Source organism: Impatiens glandulifera, chromosome 7 (genome assembly GCF_907164915.1).
Source record: "Impatiens glandulifera chromosome 7, dImpGla2.1, whole genome shotgun sequence".
Classification (NCBI taxonomy): Eukaryota; Viridiplantae; Streptophyta; class Magnoliopsida; order Ericales; family Balsaminaceae; genus Impatiens; species Impatiens glandulifera.
Window position 1 is genome coordinate 45,771,336 of NC_061868.1, and position 25,112 is coordinate 45,796,447.

General features: G+C 31.2%; 5 protein-coding genes across 5 annotated transcripts; 3 read left to right on the top strand and 2 right to left on the bottom strand.

Annotated features, from left to right (window-relative positions):
• Positions 1-1,921: 1,921 nt before the first annotated feature.
• Positions 1,922-2,952, top strand: LOC124910632 (dof zinc finger protein DOF3.5). Its single transcript, XM_047451303.1, has one exon. The coding sequence runs from the start codon at positions 1,949-1,951 to the stop codon at positions 2,846-2,848; it is 900 nt and encodes a 299-aa protein (XP_047307259.1). The 5' UTR covers positions 1,922-1,948; the 3' UTR covers positions 2,849-2,952.
• An 8,472-nt stretch (positions 2,953-11,424) lies between these two features.
• On the top strand, positions 11,425-15,026 carry LOC124945366 (LRR receptor-like serine/threonine-protein kinase RGI2). Its single transcript, XM_047485792.1, has 2 exons — positions 11,425-14,400; positions 14,515-15,026. The coding sequence occupies exons 1-2, from the start codon at positions 11,592-11,594 to the stop codon at positions 14,961-14,963; spliced, it is 3,258 nt and encodes a 1,085-aa protein (XP_047341748.1). The 5' UTR covers positions 11,425-11,591; the 3' UTR covers positions 14,964-15,026.
• Positions 15,027-16,450: 1,424 nt separating this feature from the next.
• LOC124945367 lies at positions 16,451-18,398 on the bottom strand. The gene is made up of 9 exons (XM_047485793.1): positions 18,147-18,398; positions 17,979-18,044; positions 17,661-17,741; positions 17,533-17,586; positions 17,390-17,458; positions 17,254-17,316; positions 16,989-17,071; positions 16,833-16,898; positions 16,451-16,749 (listed from the first exon to the last, which is right to left on the bottom strand). The coding sequence occupies exons 1-9, from the start codon at positions 18,366-18,368 to the stop codon at positions 16,707-16,709; spliced, it is 747 nt and encodes a 248-aa protein (XP_047341749.1). The 5' UTR covers positions 18,369-18,398; the 3' UTR covers positions 16,451-16,706.
• A 1,898-nt stretch (positions 18,399-20,296) lies between these two features.
• On the top strand, positions 20,297-22,359 carry LOC124944748 (uncharacterized protein C57A10.07). The gene is made up of 3 exons (XM_047485087.1): positions 20,297-21,288; positions 21,384-21,508; positions 21,883-22,359. The coding sequence occupies exons 1-3, from the start codon at positions 20,697-20,699 to the stop codon at positions 22,201-22,203; spliced, it is 1,038 nt and encodes a 345-aa protein (XP_047341043.1). The 5' UTR covers positions 20,297-20,696; the 3' UTR covers positions 22,204-22,359.
• Positions 22,360-22,579: 220 nt separating this feature from the next.
• Positions 22,580-23,652, bottom strand: LOC124944749 (pathogen-related protein-like). Its single transcript, XM_047485088.1, has 4 exons — positions 23,480-23,652; positions 23,266-23,398; positions 22,894-23,198; positions 22,580-22,825 (listed from the first exon to the last, which is right to left on the bottom strand). The coding sequence occupies exons 1-4, from the start codon at positions 23,618-23,620 to the stop codon at positions 22,682-22,684; spliced, it is 723 nt and encodes a 240-aa protein (XP_047341044.1). The 5' UTR covers positions 23,621-23,652; the 3' UTR covers positions 22,580-22,681.
• Between the last annotated feature and the right edge of the window lie 1,460 nt (positions 23,653-25,112).

Consider the following 25,112-nt stretch of genomic DNA (forward strand, 5'->3'; position numbering starts at 1 on the left):
ATTCAACACAAAATTTGATTAACGCAGAACACTTTAACAATATAAGTTCAACTTTTTAAACTAACTAATATATATATATATAATTAATGATCCTTAATTTTTAAAGATACTTGGGTCGGATTGTGAGTTGACCCGCCCATAAACTTAAAACGGTTAAAAATAAAATTATCCTTAATTTTTAAAGATATTTGGGTCGGATTGTGAGTTAACCCGCCCATAAACTTAAAACGGTTAAAAATAAAATTAAAAAATGTTATAAGTATGGTTCGAATTTGCAACCTAACAAAACAAGTACAACTCTTTAACCAACTAGACTAATAACAATTTATATTTTAAATTCAACACTAAATTTGATGAACGCGGGATATTTTAACAATATAAGTTTAACTTTTTAACTAACTAAACTATATATATATAATGATGCTTAATTTTTAAAGTGTCTGGAATGCCGGGTCGAGAGCTGTAGTTAATTTGGATATTTATGTGAGAGTAAATGGTTACTTTAGTCGGATTGTGGGTTGACCCATCCATAAACATAAAACGGTTAAAAATAAAATTAAAAATGTTATAGGTATTGTTCGAACTTGCAACATAACAAAAACAAGTACAACCCTTTAACCAACTAATAACACTTTATATTTTAATTTCAACACCAAATTTGATGAACGCGGTGATTCATCATTAGTTTTTAATTGGTTATAATTCTCTTTTGACTCTGCGTTATAGATTTCACTATTATTAGTGAGTAATAATGGAAGAATTCTGTCATATTTCTAGAGATATGAGACATAATTCATATGAATATAGTATGTCTCGCGTGAGATACTTTAATGGTAGTCTTTACATTTTCCCTTTCACTCGTAGTATGGGGAAGAAGTCGACTCTAGATGTCAAACTAATTGAGTTGAAGAATCAAACTGTATCAATTGTTTTAGAGATTGTTCTGCAATGTGAGAGTAAATGGATACTTGAGTCGAATTATGGGTTGACCCGTCCATAAACTTAAAACGGTTAAAAATAAAATTTAAAATGCTATCACATTTTTACCGTAATATTTTTTCACGAATTTTTATATTATTACTCGTACAAATGTACATGTTAGTTAGATAATTAAATTAGTGTCATATCTTTTATTTATTTATAAAAATCAAATAAATAATAAGTCAACTGAGTTTTATTAAATTCACTCAAAAAAATAGTACTCGTTATTTCCTACAACTAAATTGAAAAGTTTGAAAGAAAATATTTGTAACTCAATTGGCCAGTTGACCCTAATAAAGATCATCAATTCGACAATTTAGCTTTAAATATTTTAAGTAAAAAGATTTGATATTTCGAAATTGTTGAATTGTCTAATTCCACTCTTTATTAAATTTAATTTAAAATTTTAAATATTTTTTCTAACAATTCAAAATGATTGAATTGTCTAATTTTCTAATTTGAAGTGTCATTATAATTTGATACTCCTTATTAAAGTTATAAGAACAAAATTTTATTTTAACGATAATAAAAAATAAAAAATATATATATTACTATTTAACTATATAATTTGTAAAAAATATTTTGAATAGAAATTATCTAAAATTTGGGTGGGTATAATAGTCATTTGAAACCCTAACTAGAAATATAATAGAAACAAAGAACACCCTTTGACTTTAAACATCAATCATATTTCAAATAACCCAATAAAGAAATGACACGTGGAAACCTACGATCACATTCCCACACGCCCCCACGCTCCTTCCTTGTTGCAAACGGCTAACCGCCCTTCCGGCCATTCCCCTCCGGCCAATCAACCCCACACATGGGCTGTATCTTTCTTTCTTTTTTAATTATTATTATTATTTAAAAAAAAAAATCCATCTTCTTTTATATATAGATCCTTCAAATTCTCTCTCCATATCTTCTCTTCTCTTCTCTTTCCTTCCACACTCTCTAAAACAATAAGATGTATTCAGCAACAGAAGCTAATGGTGGCGGCGCCGGCGATGATGATCGGATCCAAATTCTATGTCAAACTAGGCCATGTATCGGCCAAGAACGGCGATGGAAACCCAATGTGGAAATAGCTCCAAATTGCCCAAGATGTGCTTCATCAAACACTAAATTTTGTTATTACAATAATTACAGTCTTTCTCAGCCAAGGTACTTTTGTAAATCTTGCCGGAGATATTGGACCAAAGGTGGCTCCCTCCGTAATGTTCCGGTTGGTGGTGGATGTCGGAAAAGCCGCCGTTCAAAGGCTGCCGGAAACAGGGGATCTAATTTGCCTGGATCCACTAATAGCATGGGCCAAGCTAACGGAGATCCATCTATAAACGGGTCGGATGGACCCGACATAGATTTGGCTGCGGTTTTCGCTAAATTTCTAAATGACAGTCCAGACGGGGATCAGAATCCAGGGTTTTCCGGTGGTTCTGGGTCGGACACGTTTCCGGAAATTCAAGATGATGCAACCGGAGGAGGGATGATGATGATGGGGGATGTTGACCCGGTTTGGGATTCGGGTCGGGTATTTGAAGGGATGGTACCGGATATGGGTCATGATAATCAAAGTGAATTAGGAATGTTTGGAATTGGTGAGGATGATGGGTTTAATCCTGTGTGTTTGCAGAGTATGTTAAGTGATGAGATAATGAATACGGGTCAAGATATTTTATGGCATGATCCAATAAATGTGGCAAGTTTTGGGTGGGAATTGCCTATGGTTGGAGGGCAACAACAGCAGTTTCAAGACTTTGGTGCATTACCGTCTGATGAAGGCGATCAGATGGCTAAGATTTCATCAAGTGATCAAAATTGGGGCTTGTTTGATCTTTCAGGATTTGAAGTCTTTTCAGGGCCTTGAAATGGAAACCTTTTTATTCAAGGTTTCTTTTCTTTACCTCTCATTTTACACTATCATTTAAAGGCTTAGTTTGGTTCCACCTCAAACCTTCGTCGCAACCGGAGTCGTCGTCGACGCAATCCCTTACAAATAAGGGGTTGTTTCCGATGTTGCTATTGTTCGTCGTTTATACGACTCGTTCTTGGGAATCAACTATACATATGGAGGATACTAATATCTTCTTTTTTATTTAATTTAATTTTGTAAGTTCATATGTTATATATATACTTATTTATATTAGTTGATTTTACAATATAAATAAAAATAGAGATATTTAAATATTTTGGTTTCATTCTAAAGTAACATGGAGAAAGTGTAGGATATAATTCATTTATTTATAGTTTCATTTTAATTGTTCATTTGAAATATTTATAATTTTTGTTTATACATATGGTTGGATTTAAATGACCCGATAAATTTATGAAAATTCTCTCTATGTTTACAAAATTAATCTCAACAAGATATTTTTTTATTCAATTTGTTTTTATAATATCTTATTTAAGTCTTATTTACAAATAATTATTTATATTTAATTTTAATTATACTATTGCATGTGATTTATTTTATTAAGTTATTCAAATTATTAATTAAAATAAGAAATATTATTATTTATTTGTAATTTTAAAGTATTTAAAAATAATTTATAAATTTAATCTAAAATGTCACAGTATAAATGGACCACTAGCATAAGATTAATTATATGTCACTATTGGACTATAAATAAATTAAATATTAATATAAGAAAATAAAGATGGAAAAAGTTTCACTATTATTCAAATTACTTTTACTAAAACTCAAAAGAGTAGTTAATTTCTATTACTAGTTCTCACTTTTGAAAATAACTAATTTTTAATAAATATTAAATAATTTTTTTTTTATTAAAATAATTTATTAAAAAAATGTTATAATTGAATTACCAAATTTGTACGAGGGTAGTAAAAACAATTTTCTAGAAGTATAAATATTATTATTTAGTATTTGCATAAATTTTATTACCATTTGATTTTTCTAAAAATTCAATCATAATCAAATATTACTTAACTCAATCTCTTATTAATTATATAATTTAATTTATTTAATTAAAATATTAAAATATTTTAGTTTTTTTATCATTATATATTAATAAATTTTAAATTATTTTACTAAAAAAATAATTTTTTTTAAAATTACCATGTATCAATTTTTTTAAATAAACTCAATTTTTTCTTAATAATTTTTAACGAAGAAACTATTTAATAGTGATAGTTTACCATTATTATTGAATTTAATATGATATATATATATATATATATATTATATATAATCTCTTAATTAACCAACCTATTTATTGCTTAATAAAGAAAATAAAAAAAAGAAGATATTGTTACGTCACCACGATGTGAATTTAGAGAGAGGTACTAGCTACCTAGAGAGAAGAGATATTTTAAAACAGTAATTAATGATAATGCAAATAGCCTTTGTCATGCAATGAACATATTTATTTTTTGTTCATTAGCAAGAATAAATAAATAAATAAATAAATAAATAAATAAGTATATATATATATATATATTATTTTTTTTTAATCCATTAATTTTTTTTTTCTAAATATCAATTCCTTCACTTAATATAGTGAAAACTTTATAATAATATTCGTTATTACGTCACGGATTATCATTTTACTTTTTCACATCCAAAATAATTTATTTTTTTCATTCAATATATTTTATAATTAAAGAAGGAACACACAATAAACAATAATATCTTAAAGCTCATTGTTGAATATGGAGTTTAATATAAATAAAAAAATAAAATAGTGATTTATCATTCCCAATATCATGATTTTATAAGGTAAATTTATGTCTTAATAACTCCATTAGTTTTGTAAGGTAAGTTTTTTTTTCAATTATTTTAAGTTGGGCTATTATTCCTATTTTTATTATCTTCTTCTTTTATTATTATTATTTTAGCTTTTACTTTACTTTTTCAAAATTTGTTGATGTCTTAATTACCTTATAATTAATATATCCTCTAAGCAACATAAATGATTGCAAATCAATAATAAAGTTTTTATTTTTAAAAAGTTCAGCTCATTAATTTTTAATATAAAATTTAAAATATATTGTCCAGTTTTATGATATTTTTAAGATTTTAACAAATATATATACATATATATGTATATATATATATATATATCAAATTACTTTTGTGACTTTCCAATAACTTTGATCGTTCACTTTTAGCCACCAAATTATTTTGTAAAACAGATCGCCTCTAAATTTTTAGAAAGAGTCACCAATTATTTTTCTGTCAATTTTTTCAGTTTGTTTAACGACTCTAACTATAATGACCATGTGACACATTTATTCTTGGCCATGCCTATCATTTAATCACTTCGCAATGTATATATTACTCTCTAAATGATTCAAGATTTATAGTTTACCCTTCTTCCTAAAATTATTTATTCAATAAGAAAAGAAAGGTTATGATGCATGGTTCTTAAAGAAAAGAAGAAAAAAAAGCAGAAAAAACTATCAAAATTTTGTACATAGATCACAGACTAGAACGTAGACGACTGGATGTAGATATTGACAATCAGGTAAGAATTATTTACGGCTACATATAATGCAGTTTACCATAAAAAAGAAGAAGATATAATTAAAGTTCAAGATTAAAGCAACGTGAGCAGCAAAAACATAATAATAGACAGATCATGAGGACAATCAATTCTGGTTACGAAAAGGTTAAAATCATGGCCACTTCATTACGGAGCATCACTAACTTATCAAGCTGATTGATTATTTAGAGGGCCAATTTGTTTAAAAAATGATTTGAAGGCTAGCTAACGGTGAGTTATCCGAGTAATTGAAAGACCACCCAAGTAATTTACCATATATATTATTTAACACCAAAATATGTTAAAGAAACATTAAAATACATAAAAATAACAATTTTAAATGGAACATACTAAAATGTCCCAAATCATGACACATACTTCAATTTAAGACGTTATAAATGAGAATTGAACTCGTGATCTTTAGTCTCTTAGAAACCACTCTTGTCACTTGAACTATCTTTGATCGATTTGAATGTTTAAGACATAGTTTTATTTATTTATTTATTTATTTTCATATATCAACATTACAATTATAGTAAAAAAAATCAATAAAAGTAACTTAAAAATTCACTTATACCTTAACATTAAACATAATAAAGTAATTTTCTAATTAAACTAAATAGTGAATAATTTATTGTTTTAAGAACCCAAATATATCTTAGTTTTCATTCCTTTTTTTGACATAGTTTGTTGTAACAACATTGTTGTGGCTATAAATTTTATCTATTTTAGTTCATTTTGAAACAAATTTACCAATTTCAGTTCATTTTGTTTCAATTTTTTTTTTGTCTTATTCGTTGAATTCATCAAGAAAATATTGCTATGTATAAAAGAACGTTCTTTTGATCAAATTATAAGTTTCTAAAAACTAAAGATTTGAGTAGCCTTCAAATATTTCTATTACAATTTATCTTGTGTCATGTCAATCTACATGATCCCTAATAGTGAAAACTTGGCCAAATATTGTTTGAATAGAAACAATAAAAATAGTGATAATAATAATAAATATGATGGTATGGAGAGAAGAATTAAGAAGAATGAGTGTGAACATTGAATTGGGTGTACATCTCATCTTTGGATATATAATAGACACATCACATGGCTATGTTTTTCCTTTGTGTACTATTGATGCAATTCATGTTACTCAAAAGGCTTTGAATAACTCTATCTTAATTTGTACTTTATAATTAATTGTTTACAATTTTGTAATAACAATTAATAATACTAATTTATATATAATATATATTACCCTAATTAATTAATTAATCAATCATATGCCCATTTATATATATAATGTTTAAATTAAAATTGTAGATCATAAATTTGCTTGGACTATTTTGTGGGATATGGGACAATAATTAATGTGATGCTATCTTTGGGTCATCATATAACTATTTTGAGAGAGAGAGATATGGGGGGTTGTTAGGGCTTGCACACAAGTTATAGAGTTGAAGCAACTAATTAAATTATAATTGAAAGGGTAAGAGAGAATAGAGGAGTAAACATGTCACATGATCATGTGTGCCTTTTATTTGCAATAGTGATGTGATCTTAATCTTATTTTTGGGTTCTTATTATTTAGGATTAGTGGGTACTTTGATTCATATGTTTTTTCAAGTGGTTTAGAAATATCCCTTATATTTTTAAACTTTGTTAGAGCTATTGTTGATTTTATATTCATCTCGCCAGATAAAGCTCTCGTTTCCATCATTTTCATGAAACGATCCAATATAAATTTCATAAATTATAAAGAAATTAATGTTATGAAAAAATATTTCTAAAAGACATTGTAAGTTGTACAACGATTTGATTCGTGAATTGGATTATGTATCTCTTCACCCTTTATCCATTTCTAACTAGTAATGTGGTGAAACATTATTTCATTTCAAAATTCCTCTCCCAAATCTCCTATCTCAATCATTTATATATATATATAAAACACCATATTATAAAATATCAAAAGTGAGAAGCACCTTAAAAGCTCAATCTACAACTAATAATAAAACGAGAGTTGTGGAGAAGCACAAATATTATCTTCCAAACCATAATGTATAAGAATGAATATTGCTAGGATTTGAATTTTTGGGGAGAACTTAAGAGAATGAAATGAAATATAGATGATATTTTAGGAGCTGAAAGAGAATTTATATATAGGATTTTATTTTTCTTATTCTAAATGGAGAAAATATTATATAATTTGACATTTTTCAGTGTTGTATTGACATTTTATAGGATTTTATTTGTATTTTCATAGAATTTTAAATGACTGATATTGTTTGATTAGTTGATTTTATATTATTTTTTAAATATTTTATGTTATTTTATTGAGTTGGTTATTCTTATTCATTGTAAAATTGATTAGTTTTGTAGAGAAATAATTAATAATAATTTATGATTTTGTGTGTTTGATTGATTTGACATAATGATATTAATTAAATTAAGATTGTATTTCTATATTAGTATATAATTTGATATTTTTTTATTCTAAGGATAAATTGTTTTAAATATTAAAAACACATAAAATTATTTGGATAATTTAGCTAATTCCACAATATCCATGTTTAAATTCTTTTTAATTTTTAAACAACTTATCTAAAAAAATGAAATTATTGACAAATTTCGTAACATTTATCTTTTAGACAAGATAAACTTGTAGATAAAAGAAAATATATTACAATCATACCATATTTGTGTTTATTAATAATTTATGTCATATTAAATTTTTTACTTTTATTTTATAGAATATCAAAATTTTATACAACATTTAATTATCTCCTTTCTTTTTATATTTTGTATAAATTAGTTATAACTTATAAGGTGTTTGAGATGATTTGTAAATATTATTTATTTGCTTTGTTTTTGTATCAATTATAGTGCAACATTATTGTGTATAATTGTTTTAAAATTACTAAAAAAAACAATAATAAGAGAAAAATACATTTTATTCATTATATAAGCTAGCTAGCATTACAAAAAATACTAGCCTTAAAGCTCCATAATTACATAATTGTTAACCTCGTAACTTATTGATTAAAATAAAACCTAACTTCTAATTAAACATTACTTTTAAATTACTACTTAAGTAGTTAAGCATTGAATGGTACCACATCTTCCCACACATTTTTCCACCTTGTCCACATCTACATACATATATCAAAATTCATTAGAGATAGATCATTCAAACTATATATATAATAATCTTATAAAAAAAAAGTTAATAAAAGTACCATTTTCATATTTGGTGCATTGATCCAACGAGCAAGAAAGAGTGCAAGAATCGATATGAATGGACTCGAAATGAATTAGGCATCGAGGCACACACATGCCAGCACAAATAGGGTTGGGCGTTCCGTTCAAAAGACAACGAAACAAACACTTTCCGAAACACTTCTTAAACTTAGCATCGGCCAATTGCATTGAAGAAAACATAACAAGAAACATCATCATTACTACAACCACTCTCAATCTGAAACTCCCCTTTCTCTCCATTGTAATATCAAAACACTATGTGAATATATTAATTGTGATAGATGTTGATGATTATATTCATTTGCTAAGGCTTATTTATATACAAGTTTTGGATTATGGAAACTCTTAAATGATGGAATCAATTAACCATGAAATTACGAGAGATTTTAGTTGTTGGTTACTTGTATGGTATGGATTATAGATATATCATTAGCTGCCACTAATTTAGTAGGGGATTTACCCATGATTAGCTCAATTATTGATTTAAACCCTAATTTTATGAAGTTAATTAAGAAGATATTATCATTAGTTTTATTATCAAATATGGTATATGCACATTATATGAATAATTTAAATATTGCTACAATAAAAGTCAATAACATTCTATATAAGGATAGGGGGTGAAGAAATGAAAATTTATTGGTAATCATTTGATTATTCATGGGCCTTTTTATGGGCTCATTTGTTGTATGCTACAATTTAAATTGTTTAGGCTAATGGGATATAGCCCAAATAGCTATCAGCCTACAACTTGTCATTTTAGAGGAAAAAAAATAAAAAATAAAAAAAGAATTGAGTCTTTTTCTTTTATATTTAGGTAAAAAAATAGAAAAATAATATATTTTTTAAATAAATTATAAAAAAAAACTACTTTTTCAACCAAACATAATTAATTTTATTTTTTGACAAAAATAAAATCTTGAAATAAATAATATTTTACAAATAATAAAAGTTCATTTTGTGTTCTCAATTTTGGTTATAAACAAGTTTTGCACTTCTTAAACTTATAAAACAGTTCAAATTATATTTGACATTTTTATAAATTCATCTAAAACTTCAAACTATCTGTGCACAATTTTTGAAACCACTAAACCGATAATAACTTTATTCGTTATTTTAATGAGTATAACTCGCTTCAAAGTTTAAACGAACCAAGTTTAACATAAATAACCGAAGAAATTGAACGTAGATGAAAATTTAACCTATTTAATTCTAGAAATTGAACGTGAAATAGTTGGTATCATTCACCTAACTTGAAGACCTTTTTTAGTTTGTAAACGAGCTCTAAAATAAAAGTTTGAACAGTGCTCGAGTCCAAATATATGTTAAACAAGTCCAGCTCGAACATTATATTTGTTAAACAAGTCCAGCTCGAACATGTAAATATTCGGTTTGACTCAGCTGGATTACAACCTCCTTAATTGCAATTCTTGAATTAAATATTTTTTCATTAGAAAATTATATTAATCTTTTAACTAAATTAACTAAAAAACAATAACAAAAAGTAATTTTAGCTAAACAAAAGTATATCACATTGTTTAAAAAACAAATATGAACTTGTTTTTTTATAAGCATATTTACACACTTAAATGATAAAGTATCATTGTCATATAGATGTTGATAGAAATAGAGATACTTTGTCGACAACTTTATTAATTAAAAAAATACACTTTCAAAATAAATAAATAAAAAACTAGAAACATTCCTAAGAGAAAGATCTAGCAAATCTGAAAACATTATAATAATGATGTTATGATATACCCTACAAATTGACATCTACCCTCTCAATTAAAAAAGAAAGGGTACTTTAATGTATCATAAATAAATGACTTCCAAATATTTCTGCACCAAAGTTCACAACAGTAATTTGGTGATGCTACAAAGGAAGCAAAATAAAGAAAATGATCCATTTATAGAAATTAAAAACCAAAAGTAACAGCAAATAGAAAGATGAACAACGCGATCTCAATCCGAATCGCTATCCTCGTAAGAGGTGGGCAGGTTCATGCATGAATGAAGCAAACAATGGTGGGAGTGGGACTATATTTCATTAGCCTATAGTGGCAAAAGATGGCAATAATACAAAACCATGATCTGATTATATCCTATTGTCCATCTATCCTACTTTCTAAAACTTACCCAAAATCATCATCTTTTTTTTCAACTTATACCATTCCTAGAGTCTAGAATTAAAAAAAAAAAAAACTAAAAAATATTTGAGATCGACTCAAAATTCTAAAGGACCGATTGAAATTGACATCCCTAATCCTAATCCTAATCCTAATCGCATCCTAATTGTGAGTGGAAGTGCATTATTTTAAAAGATAAGGACATAATGATGATAATAAAGGGAGATATAGATTATTCTGTGACCACAACAAAGAAACAACAACTAAATAATAATAATATTATGGTGCAAAGAAAGGTTGTGATGTCTACCTCTTCTTTCTGGTGATGATTTGGACTTGTCATTTCTTTGGATGTTTCTTCATCCAACTCCAAAACAAGAACATGCTAACTGTAAAGTTGATAGATCATACTATGTCACTGAAATTCACAAATATGCCATCAAGAATTTTTTTATGGCGGCACCAAACCCATTATTGGGATAAATAAACATGTGAAGGTTATTTCGTTAACATCTTTCAAGGTAAATGAAAACCGAAAACAAAGTGCCAACTCGTCACGATTGTTGTTTTTGATGAAGCCAAGATAATGGGAGAAGAAGCCATAATATTATTATAAAGAGAACTTTTTGAGGGAAGTGTTTTTTATATATGAGTGAATTCAATAGTTGGAACCAGCTGATATATAGAACAGTAGCAAAAGAGTACCAACCTCATCAACATCATCATCATCATGTCCAGAAATTCTGTCATAACATTCTTCTTGTTCCTCAACATCTCTTTGTTCTCACCTCCCACCATTTCTGCTTTGAACCAGGAAGGTGTCGCTTTGCTCTCATGGCTAACAACCTTTAACTCCACTCCATCTGCCACATTCTTCTCTTCATGGAATCAAGCCGACCAAAGTCCCTGCAAATGGGAATACATTAAATGCAACAGCAATGGTTATATTTCGGAAATTAACATAAGAAGCTACATCGATCTTCTCACCACTTTTCCAGTTCAGTTTCTCTCATTCAGTTACCTAAAGAGTCTCGTCCTCTCACATGGAAACGTCAGTGGGGATATCCCACCCGAAATAGGAAACTTGTCGTCACTTGTCAATTTGGATCTCAGTTTCAATGCTTTCACAGGCCGAATACCGCCGGAGATCGGAAAATTGTCGCGACTGCAGTTTCTCTACCTGAGTTCTAACTATCTAGTAGGCGAAATCCCAACAAATATTGGAGACTGCTTGGAACTTAGAGAACTTGAAATCTTCGATAACGATTTGTCTGGAAGACTTCCTGACTCGATTGGTCAATTATGGGCTCTTGAAATATTTCGGGCAGGAGGAAATCCGGGTATTCATGGAGAAATTCCAATGCAGATATCATGCTGCAGAAACCTTCTCTTCCTTGGTCTTGCGGATACAGGGATCTCTGGACAGATTCCAAGGACTATAGGAGAGTTGGAGAATCTCAGGACTCTATCGCTTTATACAGCAAATTTAAGCGGCGAAATTCCAATTGAATTAGGTAACTGCTCAGCTTTAGAAAATTTATTTCTTTATGAAAATCAAATTTCTGGGGAAATACCAATGCAGCTGTGCTCGTTGAAGAATCTGAAAAGAATGTTACTCTGGCAGAACAATCTTAGTGGGAAGATTCCGGAATGTTTAGGCAATTCTTCTCCGGGCTTAAAGGTGCTTGATTTGTCTTTGAACACTCTGACTGGGGAAATTCCTCCTTCTCTGGCCAGTTTAGGTGAATTGGAGGAGCTTCTCTTGTCTAATAATAACATATCTGGTCCAATTCCACATTTGATTGGCAACTTGTCAAGCTTAAAGCAACTTGAGTTAGACAACAATATGATTTCCGGGGAAATCCCAACTGCCATTGGGGAACTGAAGGAACTCTTGCTTTTCTTTGCTTGGCAAAATCAACTTCGAGGAAGTATACCGAGCGAACTGGCCAGCTGTAAGAAACTTCAGGCACTCGATCTTTCGCACAATTACCTTAACGGTTCAATTCCAAGTTCTCTGTTTAGCCTCAATAACTTGACAAAATTACTTCTGCTATCAAATGAATTTACGGGTCACATTCCACACAATATTGGAAATTGCACTAGCTTGAGTAGGCTACGCTTGGGCTGGAACAATCTAACTGGTCTGATTCCTCCAGAAATTGGACTGCTGAAAAGACTCAGATTTCTAGAGTTGTCAAGCAATCAATTTACAGGAGAAATACCGGTTGAGATTGGAAGCTGCACTGAACTTGAAATGGTTGATCTGCATAGGAACGAACTCCAAGGCTCGATTCCACCCTCATTTGAGTCACTAGTTCAACTTAATATTTTGGATCTCTCAAATAACAGAATATCAGGTCCCCTTCCAGAGAATTTAGGCAAGCTAACTACCCTGAACAAACTCGAGCTCAGCGGAAATAGAATTTCTGGCGTTATACCCAAATCGTTTGGGAAATGCAAGGATTTGCAGCTGTTAGATATAAGCAGTAACATGATCACAGGCCCAATTCCCGACGAGATTGGTCGCCTTCAAGAACTTGATATTCTCATGAACTTGAGTTGGAACCATTTAACAGGACCAATTCCTGAAGGCTTTTCAAATCTTTCCAAGCTTGCAAACCTGGACCTTTCACACAATGCATTAACGGGAAGTCTTAGAATACTAGGTAGTCTAGTCAATCTTGTTTCTCTCAATTTATCCTTTAATCATTTCTCAGGTTACCTTCCTGAAACCAAATTCTTTCAAGATCTCCCTTCCACTGCTTTCATTGGAAACGAAAAACTCTGTATTAACAGAACCCAATGCCATGGGAAAACCCACTCCAAGAAATTCATCAGAAAACTAGCAATTTTCGTTATTCTCGGCACAAGTGCAGCCATTGTAACAGTTACTCTAGGAATACTTTTATTCTTAAGAGCTTGCAGGAGAAGCGATGAGGAAAGATACATCAATTTACAGTGGGAAATCATCCCATTCCAAAAGCTGAACTTCTCAGTGGATGACATTGTAACAAGACTTTCAGAGTCGAACATTATTGGAAAAGGTTATTCAGGTGTGGTTTATCGCGTTGAGACTCCAATGGGACAGATCATTGCGGTAAAGAAGTTATGGCCAGTAAAGGAAGGTGAGGTTTTAGAAAGAGATATGTTCAGCGCAGAAGTAATGACACTTGGATCCATAAGGCACAAAAACATACTCCGGCTGTTGGGATGCTGCAACAATCAGAAGACTAGATTATTACTCTTTGATTACATCAGTAATGGGAGTTTAGCAGAAATACTGCACGAAAAGAAGATATTCATAGATTGGGATGCTAGGTATAAAATCATACTCGGAGCTGCTCAAGGGCTGGAATATCTTCACCACGGTTGCATTCCACCAATAGTTCATCGAGATATCAAGGCCAACAATATTTTAGTAGGGCCGTGCTTTGAAGCTTTCTTAGCTGACTTCGGACTTGCAAAGATTATGGAATCAAGAGATTGCTCAAAAGCTTCAAATGTAGTAGCAGGTTCTTATGGATACATAGCTCCTGGTACACATTATGCATCCATAAATTCTTATCATTTTCTTAAAAGATTATTTTGAAACTAAAAGGAAATTGCAGCATAATAAAATGTATGACTAACCGATGCTCTACAAATTGCAGAATATGGGTACAGCATGAGGATTACAGAGAAGAGTGATGTGTACAGTTATGGTATTGTGTTGCTTGAGATCCTAACTGGAATGGAACCTATTGATCATCGAATTCCAGCTGAGAACGCGCACATAGTTACTTGGGTTAATCACGAGCTACAAGCTAGACACAGAGATGTCACGACCATTCTTGATCGCCAATTAATTCAGCAATCAAGCACGCAGATTTCTGAGATGGTTCAAGTCCTTGGGGTAGCTCTGCTCTGTGTCAACCCCATCCCAGAAGAGAGGCCAACGATGAAAGACATCACAATCATAATCAATGAGATCAGGAATGAGAAAGAGGTTGTAGAAAAATTAAAAATGCCTGCTCCTTGTTCAAGTTTCTCTAGATCATCTGAGCCCCTAATAAAAACACACAAATCTTCCCTAAATACTTCTTCACCTCATAGTATTTGATTCATTTTTCTTTGTAATGAACTGTCAATTGTAAAGTTCATTGATTGATTTCATTGGTTTCCAATTCCTGATATCAAAAAGCAAAATTCACATGTCCAGAAGTATAAGAATCCCGTATATTATCCTGATCAACTAAAACTAACCAGATACATAATCATCTAATTGAAGGAAAAAATGCGAGCAACCTGCTGGCAGAATTCAGAAAATGTTTACTTTTCTATCTTGAACCCAAAACTAAATGGAAATTCATAGCACTATTTGGACAAGATCTACTGATATGACAACATCAATTACAGGGCAGAACAGGCCCACCCAAGGATACAGACAAAACAAAAATAAGAGGCTATGGTCACATATATATACATATATATGGGTGCTGAGGCCCTATGATTATGGCCTACCATCAATTTCAGCAAAGATTACTGATGTCAGCCCACATGTTCCTGAGAGATTAATTGATTTTAGCAAGAAGATATCAGAAACCATTAGGCCCACTGAATAGCAAAGTTAATACTGTGAAAGAAAATATGAATAAAAAAGCAAACCTTAGTCCCACACGAAGCTTCTTTGCATAATGATTGACAATTATAAATTTATCCAGTTTAACCTGGTTTTCTAAGACAAAAATCATTGTTGAAGATGGGAGACACTAGAAACTACTTTAAATGCATTAGTGAGGGACAAGATTAATTATGGTAGTTGGTGAACAATAATATAACCAAAGTGCACTTGAATAAAGTCTCATTGGGGAAATTGAGAGCACTTCATCAAACATTTTCTTTTCAAGCTGCCGTCTCATGAGTGTAGGTTTTGATTCTAAACAATGGCCCTATTGGAAGGCACAACTTGGTTTGACTCTAACTTAACATAAGGCTCAACATCAGAAGTTGCTGTTAAAGAGTAGGCACTAGGCAGTGCTTCTCACTATTTTCATCACAGAAAGGCAAAGCATATAAGAGCAAATTTACCAAGAACTACATGCATATCAGGATCAATGTCATACTTTGTTCATCAACAACACAAAGCATATACGAGCAAATTTACCAATGTACTAATGAGCAGAATTACACTCGAACTCCTTTGGTTTAGGGTGCAAAATCGATCACTACCTAAATTGAATGTATTTTTTGTTCTCTCTCCTTCATTGTTTCCAACTCCCTTAATCCTTTTCACCCACTTTTAACCATTCCTACTTTTAACCCATAATAGTTAAAAATTAATGATGGAGGGGATAACTAAGAAGATTAAAATTTAAAAGCATTATCAATACATATTAACTAGGGATAAACAATGGAGGAAAGACAATAATTGTGGTCATTCAATGAATGACGCGGTGTGCACCCTCTTAAAGAAATTCGAGGATCTTACTCTTTTTAGTACACGGGTATATTTGCTACTATAGAAAAAGTTTATGCATATATTTGCCTTTTTTTCAACACAAATGGAGCGTAAATGGTGTAAGGTTATGTTGCCTAGAATAATGTGCCTTAACAAGAAGGGTAATGATAGTATTGACAAGAATAATGAGTAGGAATTCATCACCACTACAGGCACATTATGAGGGATACAATAATCTTTTACATTATAATTGGAATTGAAGGTTCGCCAAGAATATACAGAGGGCATAAAATATAGTAAGAGAAACTTTTACACAAACCCTAGAATGATCCCCAATCATCAATAAATTGCACCACTCCTCAAGCATTGTAGATTAATATATCATGAAATAACCAAAGAATTGCCCTACTGCTTTGATTCTGGGTGCCACTTAATACCGCATCCAATACTTCACAAATGGAGAAAAAAAATTGTTATCATAAATACGCAATGCTTACCGAAAGGCAGAGGGTGACATTAATTAAGAAGTACCTGGGTTTCTGAACTGATGACACTGGTTGAAAACTAAGAACATTGTCTATAGCTATACTCAAGTCCCTATAATAAAGAAGCATCACACAGGCTAAGCCAGTTAAAACAAGGACCTTGCATTTATCAAAAGTAACCCAAAATTAAATAAAAACCAACCGTCCAGTGACAGGCACATTATTATTTGGTCGTGAGTCATCAAACTGCCCATGGTATACCAACTCAAAGGGCTTTCGACCATCCTGTTCAAAGCTAAATGTTAGGTTTTTGTTACAAAAAAAAGGAAAATAAATTGGTATTTGTAAGTAGGCTTCTTTTGAATTTTCAACATCAATAATCAACTTAATTGGTGTGTAAAATGTAATTAAATCAAAGACCCTTCCATTGACTATAATTTGACATGGGTAAACAAACATCACATAACCTTCTTGAATAAGAAAAACTCCGGTGTGCAGACAGCTCCAAACTCTATAGCAACATCTTGAAACTGAAAAAGAACACATTGGGTTGTAGCCATTAATAGTCATTGTGACCTTATCTGATGGACTGACTTAGCTGACCTCGTCATAAAGATAAGGGAATGGATAGTTATATCGTTTTGCTTCTTCGGCCATAAAGTTCGGTCCGTCCTGCAAACGATGACATTGTGCAAACTATATAATACCTTCAACATAGATCAACTAGAAAAGAAGGAAAAGTAAACCTGTGGATGTGTGATCACAGAATTGGATGATATTGCAACAACAGCCAGCCCTTTCTGTTAAAATAATTTGACCCATCTGTTATAAGATATTGGATTATGAGACATGGAGAATAATTAATTCTACATACCTTCATATAGAAATTTGTCAGCTTCACAATATCCTTTTTCAAGTGTACAACAAATGGACAATGGTTGCAAATAAACATAACCTGCACAATGTCTCAATGACCTCATCAGTGTTCTTTTAAACACCGTGTTTCAAGTAGGCTAATCAAGTTGCATTGCATCTATGATCTAACATAGGAAATGCTTCTTTAGTTCTACAAGAAACAATTTTTACATCAATCACTGTTCTTATAGTTCTCTCTGGTGGATATAAGGACTCATTTTAAATAAGAACATAAAGTTAAGAAATATTACAGCAAAGAATAATGTATTATGTATACCAGTAAAGCAGGATATGCTTCGAAGTCATCTAGTGTCCATATTGCTCCTGTAAGAGGCTCCGGCAGCTATAAATAGAAAAAAAGTAAGTTAGGGATGGAAAATCCGACTTTTTCTGTCGGAGAATTAACGGTAATTGTAAGGAAAAAGGGAATATTTCATGGGTTAACCTCGAATTGTGGAGGTCTGAAGCCGAGAGAGACCCTTTTGGACTCAGTTCTTGCAGCTCGGGTCGTGAACTTTCTGGCCGGTTGTAAAGGTTGCTTATGGTGAAAGTGAGAGAGACCAAGCATTGAAGAGAGAGATGGAAACAAAGAACATGTCTTAATGCGAGAAAGTAGAGGTGAGTGACAACGGTAAGATACGCCGGCGGCAGTGATTGTGGTTGCCATAGCTTCAGTGACTGAGAAATGAGAATCCAACGATTTCTGCATAATCAATGATATTTACAAAGGTAATATTAAAAAAAGAGAAATGATTAAGTGATGAAATTTGGTGAGGGAATGACGTGCCATAATTTTATTCGCTGAAAAAATCAAATAATTTCTCTCTTTTCTCTCTTTCCTCCCACTTATACATTTTCCAACAAATGAAGGTGATGCCACGTCATTCCCTCACCGAATTCCCTCACTAAATTCCCTTACTCTATCACTCCTCTTAAAAAAAATAAAGAAATTTGAGTAAAATGTTTTATTAAATAAATATTTATCCATTTTTTAAAAAATACATAAAGATAAATAAATAAAATACATGTTTTAGTTTTGATCAGATTTATATGTTTTAAAAATAAGAAATGTATGGGAGGGAATGAATGATGTGGGTGAAATGTGAAAAAATAATAATTTTTTTTCTTTTTCTTATGTCCCCTTATTATTTTTTCAAACTAGTGATATAATAAAACATCATTCACTCTACTAAATTTCTTTCCTTTATCACTCTTTTTTAGAAAATAAACATTTATCCAATTTTTTTTTTTTTTAAATACATGGATTACTCCGGCCGAATGTATGTGTTTTAGAAAATAAACCCCTACCCCGTTTATAAAAAGTATACCAAAAAAAAATAAATATTTTATCTCTGACCAAATTTATGTATTGTAAACACTTTATCTTGTTTTCAAAAAATACTTTAAAAAAATTACATTTGTTTCCTATGAGAATCACGACCGTGGTAGTAGATAAGGATGACAATTTGAAACCGCCCCACGAAAAGCGAACCGAATTATCCCGTTTGGGACGGTTTTTCCCCTGAAACCGAACGGGAATGGGGCGGGAATGGTATTTGTGTCCCCCGTCCGATCTCACCCCGATTATGCCTCAAACACTATTAAACATAATTAAATGTATTAAATTACCAATATATTTATTTATTCACTATATTTTATAAGAATGATAAGTTTATTTCTTTGTAATAATATAAAATTTTAATATATTATAATATATATTATATTAAAAATTAGTTTATATAATATTATTTTATAATTTTTTATTTTTATAAAATATTTTATTAAAACGGTGCCCCGCGGGGATCCTCGAAATCGAATAAAACTGAACGGGGCGGGGATAATATTAAAAAAATCCTCGAAATAAAAACAGTTCGGGGATAGTAAATGTATTCCCCGCCCCGAACTGCCTCATTGTCATCCCTAGTAGTATGTGGTGATCATAATATGATTAGTCAACTTTAAATGAATCATTATTAAAAAGTTTGTAAATATAAAGTGATTAAAAAGTCCTTAAAATGTTTTAATTTTCAAAATAAATAATCATTTTTTATTATTATTTATTACATCTCTAATTACACTTTTAGAATCTCAATACAACTTTCTTCTCCCAAATCAAGAATAAACGATATCAACCATATTTTTTCGAGCTCCAATTTAATCAGCGATTACAATAGTTGTAATATTGTTTCTCTCTTAACAATGTTGTAATGTTGTAATGTTGCAATCGGTGGTTAAATTGCGGTTTGAAAAATATGATTAATGTCTCGATAGTTAAATTGTTGTTTGAGAAATATGGTTAATGTCGCTAATGAAAATACTTGTAATTAAGATTTTTAAAAGTTTAAAATAAAAAAATTAGAAAAGATGTAACAACAACATACACAGAAATAAAAAATAAAGAAATAATAATTAAAAAGGTTTATTTTGAAATTGGAAAACATTTTTCAAATTTTTAATCAAACTTAAATTAAAAAATAAAGTAGATAATATTTTTGTAGTAATAAGAAAGTTTGAAGAGTAATTTGTTCCGGGAACATAAGATGAGGGATGATGAATTTCAGACATTGAAAAATAGAAAGGAAAGTCTCCAATCCATGGCCACCCTTTTCCAAGTCGTCGTCGTCTCGGATCGCGCTTCCTCGGAAATTCTCTCAGCTTCTTACAGATTCGAATCCGAGGAAGAGATACTCGACTTCGCATGAAGAATCTTGCATTAAATTCATCAAATACGCGTGGAGGTTAAGTTTCACTTGCTAAAGTCACTGATCTGATCTTACATTAGAGCAATTGTGAATTTGATTGATTCGGGTCTGGAAATCGTCTCATTCTCTTGTCTGGTTAGGTTTTTTTGTTTGATTTTCTATCTTTGTTGGGTTTTCTCTCAATCTCCCATTTCATAGGAATTCCCCACTATTTCTATCGGATCATTTCCTATTCAGTTTGAGTATGCATATATCCATTATTACTACAATTCATCATCTGGGCTGAATCTATAATGCATAATTACACATTTGGGTCAGGCAGTCCCAAATCCTTTAATGCATATCCAAAAGGAGATTTTGACCTAGAATCCGGTACAATCAAAAGATCCAGAAAGCCAAAAAGTTTAAGAATTCATCCCACCAAAATGCTTGGATCTTTAGTGAACCGTATTCGCTATTATTACAAGTTGCATCCATTGTTGGTATTCTTCATTTCCCTGTCATTTGGGATCACAGTTCTAATAGTTCTGTCTCAATATGAAAGAGGCTTCAAACTAATGAGTAGTTACAGGAGACCTGACCTTGTTTCTGAAGTTTATCCATTTGCTAAGCTTCAAAATCTTGTAATGGTTGCTGGTCATTCCGTTTACACAAGTAGTAATTGCGAGAAAGTTGATAAGGAGGATTCTTGGTTTTTGGAGTCGTATCAGAAGAATCCAGGTCAAGCATCCACGTTCGTGAAACATATACAAGAGGGAATAGAAACAGCAGCCAAGGATGATGCAGCTTTGCTCTTGTTTAGTGGTGGTGAGACTAGAAAAGATGCTGGACCTAGAAGTGAGGCTCAGAGCTATTGGTCAGTAGCTGAATCAAAAGGATGGTTTGGTAAGTTCAATCTTGTTTACTTTCTTAATACATTATCGATAACTTATACTGATTATCTGTGTTGACCTCTTATATCGTGTTTGTTGTCTCTTTAGGAAAGGAAGAAAGTGTTAGATGGAGAGCTCTCACCGAAGAACATGCAAGGGACAGTTTTGAGAATCTTCTCTTCAGTGTCTGTCGATTCAGGGAACTTACTGGTGTATATCCTCAAAATATTACAGTAAGTTCACTCCACAAAATCATGACCCTCATTAAGCATCATAATATAATCATCCATTCTTCAGAATTTTTAGAAAAATTCCATTAGGCTATGTTTGGTTACAACTTACAATGTTATAATTGAATTTGGAATTGGGGTACAATTCCATCTTTATTGTTTTGAAATTATAATTCCAGTTTCTTATTTTAAATCATGAAACAAACAATTGATATAAAATTGGACCCCCAATTCTTCCCAAACCAAACATAACCTTTGTAGAATCATATGTGCTCTTGTATGTTTAAATGCTTTAAAGAATTTGTAAAAGAATTATAGTTGGAACTCAATTTTCAATTTCAGTTCTTAATTCCTTTTATTATTATATGGGATAATAGGTTGTTAGCTATGATTTCAAAGAGGAGAGATTTGCACATCTACACAGAAATGCCATTGGCTTTCCAGAAGCAAGGTTCTTCTACACGGGCACTCCAGCTTCACCAACTTCAAAGGAAGCAGCTGTAAAAGGCGAGGCCTTGGTGAGGGCTCAATTCCAGAATGACCCATATGGATGTTCAGGTTCATTGAGAAGCAAAAAACTAAAACGGGATCCATTTCATCGCTCAATCCCTTACCCAAATGGCTGCCCTGAAATTGAAGGCCTTTTTAGATATTGTGGTTCCCCTCCATACTCGGATACCCTTCCTTGGGCGGCTTAAGTACACTTGGCCTAAGATTTCTCCTTCTTTTTAGCATATTATAACATTTTCAACAACAATAATATGTGTATACAAAGTATATGTATGAGATGAGTCTTTTGATGTGGTATAAATGTTGAGATTATTTGGTCGAAAAGTGTATAAGTTTTACTCTTTGTACTGCGTATTTCGATTAGATTGCAATGTTCTTCTGACTTCATATGAATTTATGAGAAATCAAATAAAATCTTTAGTTGCAAATCGGACAGTTTTATTCTTTCATCACACAATACATAAGATCATTGAAACAAAAGTTGCTTAAGAAACTACATGTAAATTGACATACAAATTAACATAAGATGTTCAAATCCAATTTGGGATGCTAGAAAAAGGGACATACTACAGAACTTAAAGAAAACTTATTTCAAATACTCTTATTTTCAGCCACTGTCCTTTAAAACAGAGACCTATGATAGGGTAAAAGAGATAGAAACACTCATTAGCTTATGTTCTTCAAAAATGGGCAACTAGAAGAGATCTCCCCCTGTAAATTATCATCTCCTCCTTTCGTTACTAGCCTTCCAAGCAATTCTCCTCTATCAAAGAAGAACTCCACCTTCACAATCCTTTCTTTTTCATCCAACTATGATTAAAACACAATATCAGTTTATGTCTTTTTATTTAATCACTAGAAAATTGAAGTAACAGTACCTCGAAAACTGCCATGCCAAAGAGTTCAACCTTTTCCCCTGTTGGGGCATGTCCCTTAAAGGGTCCTTCCATGAATCCCCAGTGCCTAAATTTGTACACAATCACTGGTGGGCCTGAGTAAACCTGAAGAACCTCGAGGGCAAAACCGCGTGTGAATGCTGTGATGAATGCCAAATGGGCAGATTCCACAGTTTCTTCATCAGGATCATAACATCTCAAGTTTTGAGGCAGGGAAGTTTGCATAAACGCGTTGTAGCCTCCCCCAAGTACTCGATGCATGTCTTCAAGATTTACAGGTTTACTTCCTGTTGGAATTAACATATTTAATTAATGAAGTTGTTTTCAATGTAATTAAACAAAACATTATATTACCATTTAGGCTGAACTTGAAGTTGATGGTATCAACAGTTTTGTAATCATCATAATCTAATTTGTTGAACATTTCCATCTCCCATGTCTTTACAAGGTTTTGAACTTTCTCTTCAAGAGAACCAACCGGCCATATCTTTCAAACAACATTAACAAACAAACAAACATGTGATGAGAAACTTAAGGTTGATTTGAGAATGATTTTTTAAAGCAAAACCTTTGTTCTGCCTTCTTCGAAGAGCTTGTTGACGGCTTCATAGTTAGGAGCGGCGCCAAACCTCCACTTTGTATTTTTCTCACCATCTCCATATAAGTGAGACCTGTATTTGTCTTCTTCAACAACAATTGAAACCGCCATTATTTTGTCTTTCTGTGAAGAAGAGGATAATTCAAGTTTCTTATATATACAATTCCTTATTGGGTGTTGTATATATATAGATATTTAGTAGTATGTATTAGTTTAAAACATTTTAATAATTCTGAAATAATTATATATATAAGATTTATGGTGTCTAAGTTTTGAGGTTGGCCACTTTAAGAAGCTCATCTTAGTTTGATTGGACAAAAAAAAGGATGTCTTTATGTCAATTTAAATGATGGGTCCAGTTTGAATAGTATTGTTTGTATCAAAGTAGATGAAATTTTGATTCTTTTTCTTAAGGGATTTGAGTGGATTGGGACAGATAATGAACTTATTATCATCCTTATGTTTTATTAATCTATGTTTAATTGAATACTAGTGACTTTATCTTAAGGGAATTGAGTGGATTGAGAAAGATAATGAACTTATTGTCCTCTATGTTTTATTCATCTAAGTTTAATTAAATTTTAGTGATTTTCTTTATAGGGATTGAGTGGATCGAGACATGTAATAAACTTCTTATCTGTGCTCTTTTCTAGTTTTGATGGGTTTGGTGAATCTCTTTGTATAAACATCAGATTTGGAGAATTTATAGAAGACACTATTTCAATTCAAGGGCATAGGTGCAGTATTTATTTATTTTTGACATATAAAAAATAATTTTAAATGGTAAAACGGATAAATGTATAATTAATGTTAGGGAAGAATGACAATTTTAAACACCAAGTTGTAAGAAGGTGTCAAATTTACTCATTAAGTATCAAAATTCTATTTATATATACTAACTTGTCAAAAAGTGTCAAATTTATTTAAAATAACAAAAAAGTTAAACGGAGTTAAAAATTTTGCCACATTTAATATTCACCTATTTTTTATTTATTTTTAATTTACATTAATTACTTTAATTTTTTTTTCATTCAAACAAAATATCCAAATTTTTCCTTATCAATTTTTTATCTCTCTCTTCCCAACTCTTCATTTCTTTTAATTGTTCATCTTCTATCCCCACCATTAATCATATCTGATGAAGAACCGCCGAAATATTTGGAATGAACTCCGTTTGAAATCCTAGATCAGGATTTCATTTTCCTGTTTTTTCGATAGTCGCCGCCGATCGATACACTACGGAGGGCCCCACCTTTTGTCCAATACCTTCTACATATCTTGCATAATACATCGGCTACGCGAGACTGTAGTTGTTGTAGTAACATAATTTCGTGTTTAGAGAATTGCATCTCGAACACTTCATCGGTTGTTCCGCCACCTTCACCGTCGTCACAGTTTTTTGGCCAACTGATTATTCTTCCATCACAATATTATTATTTGACGTCGACATAGCTAGTTCATTAATAGAGATTTCATAAAAAAAAATAGATTACTTATATTAGAGATGAAGAGGAATAGTGAGAAGAAAATGAAGAATTGGATATAGAGAGAGAAAAAATGGATATGGAAAAATTTAAATGTTTTGTTTAAATGAAAAAAGAAT

Bases quoted from the DNA above. Each gene is read 5' to 3' on its own strand.
- LOC124910632 (XM_047451303.1), top strand. From the start codon at position 1,949: ATGTATTCAGCAACAGAAGCTAATGGTGGCGGCGCCGGCGATGATGAT.
- LOC124945366 (XM_047485792.1), top strand. From the start codon at position 11,592: ATGTCCAGAAATTCTGTCATAACATTCTTCTTGTTCCTCAACATCTCT. The intron at 14,401-14,514 runs GTACACATTATG...TACAAATTGCAG, and splicing joins TTATGGATACATAGCTCCTG to AATATGGGTACAGCATGAGG.
- LOC124945367 (XM_047485793.1), bottom strand. From the start codon at position 18,368: ATGGCAACCACAATCACTGCCGCCGGCGTATCTTACCGTTGTCACTCA. The intron at 17,072-17,253 runs GTTATGTGATGT...AGCTTTGAACAG, and splicing joins AGTTTTTCTTATTCAAGAAG to GATGGTCGAAAGCCCTTTGA. The intron at 16,750-16,832 runs GTACTTCTTAAT...CCATTTGTGAAG, and splicing joins TCATCAGTTCAGAAACCCAG to TATTGGATGCGGTATTAAGT.
- LOC124944748 (XM_047485087.1), top strand. From the start codon at position 20,697: ATGCATAATTACACATTTGGGTCAGGCAGTCCCAAATCCTTTAATGCA. The intron at 21,289-21,383 runs GTAAGTTCAATC...TTGTCTCTTTAG, and splicing joins TGAATCAAAAGGATGGTTTG to GAAAGGAAGAAAGTGTTAGA. The intron at 21,509-21,882 runs GTAAGTTCACTC...ATGGGATAATAG, and splicing joins TATATCCTCAAAATATTACA to GTTGTTAGCTATGATTTCAA.
- LOC124944749 (XM_047485088.1), bottom strand. From the start codon at position 23,620: ATGGCGGTTTCAATTGTTGTTGAAGAAGACAAATACAGGTCTCACTTA. The intron at 23,199-23,265 runs GTAATATAATGT...TAATTCCAACAG, and splicing joins CTTCAAGTTCAGCCTAAATG to GAAGTAAACCTGTAAATCTT. The intron at 22,826-22,893 runs GTACTGTTACTT...TTTTAATCATAG, and splicing joins TTGGCATGGCAGTTTTCGAG to TTGGATGAAAAAGAAAGGAT.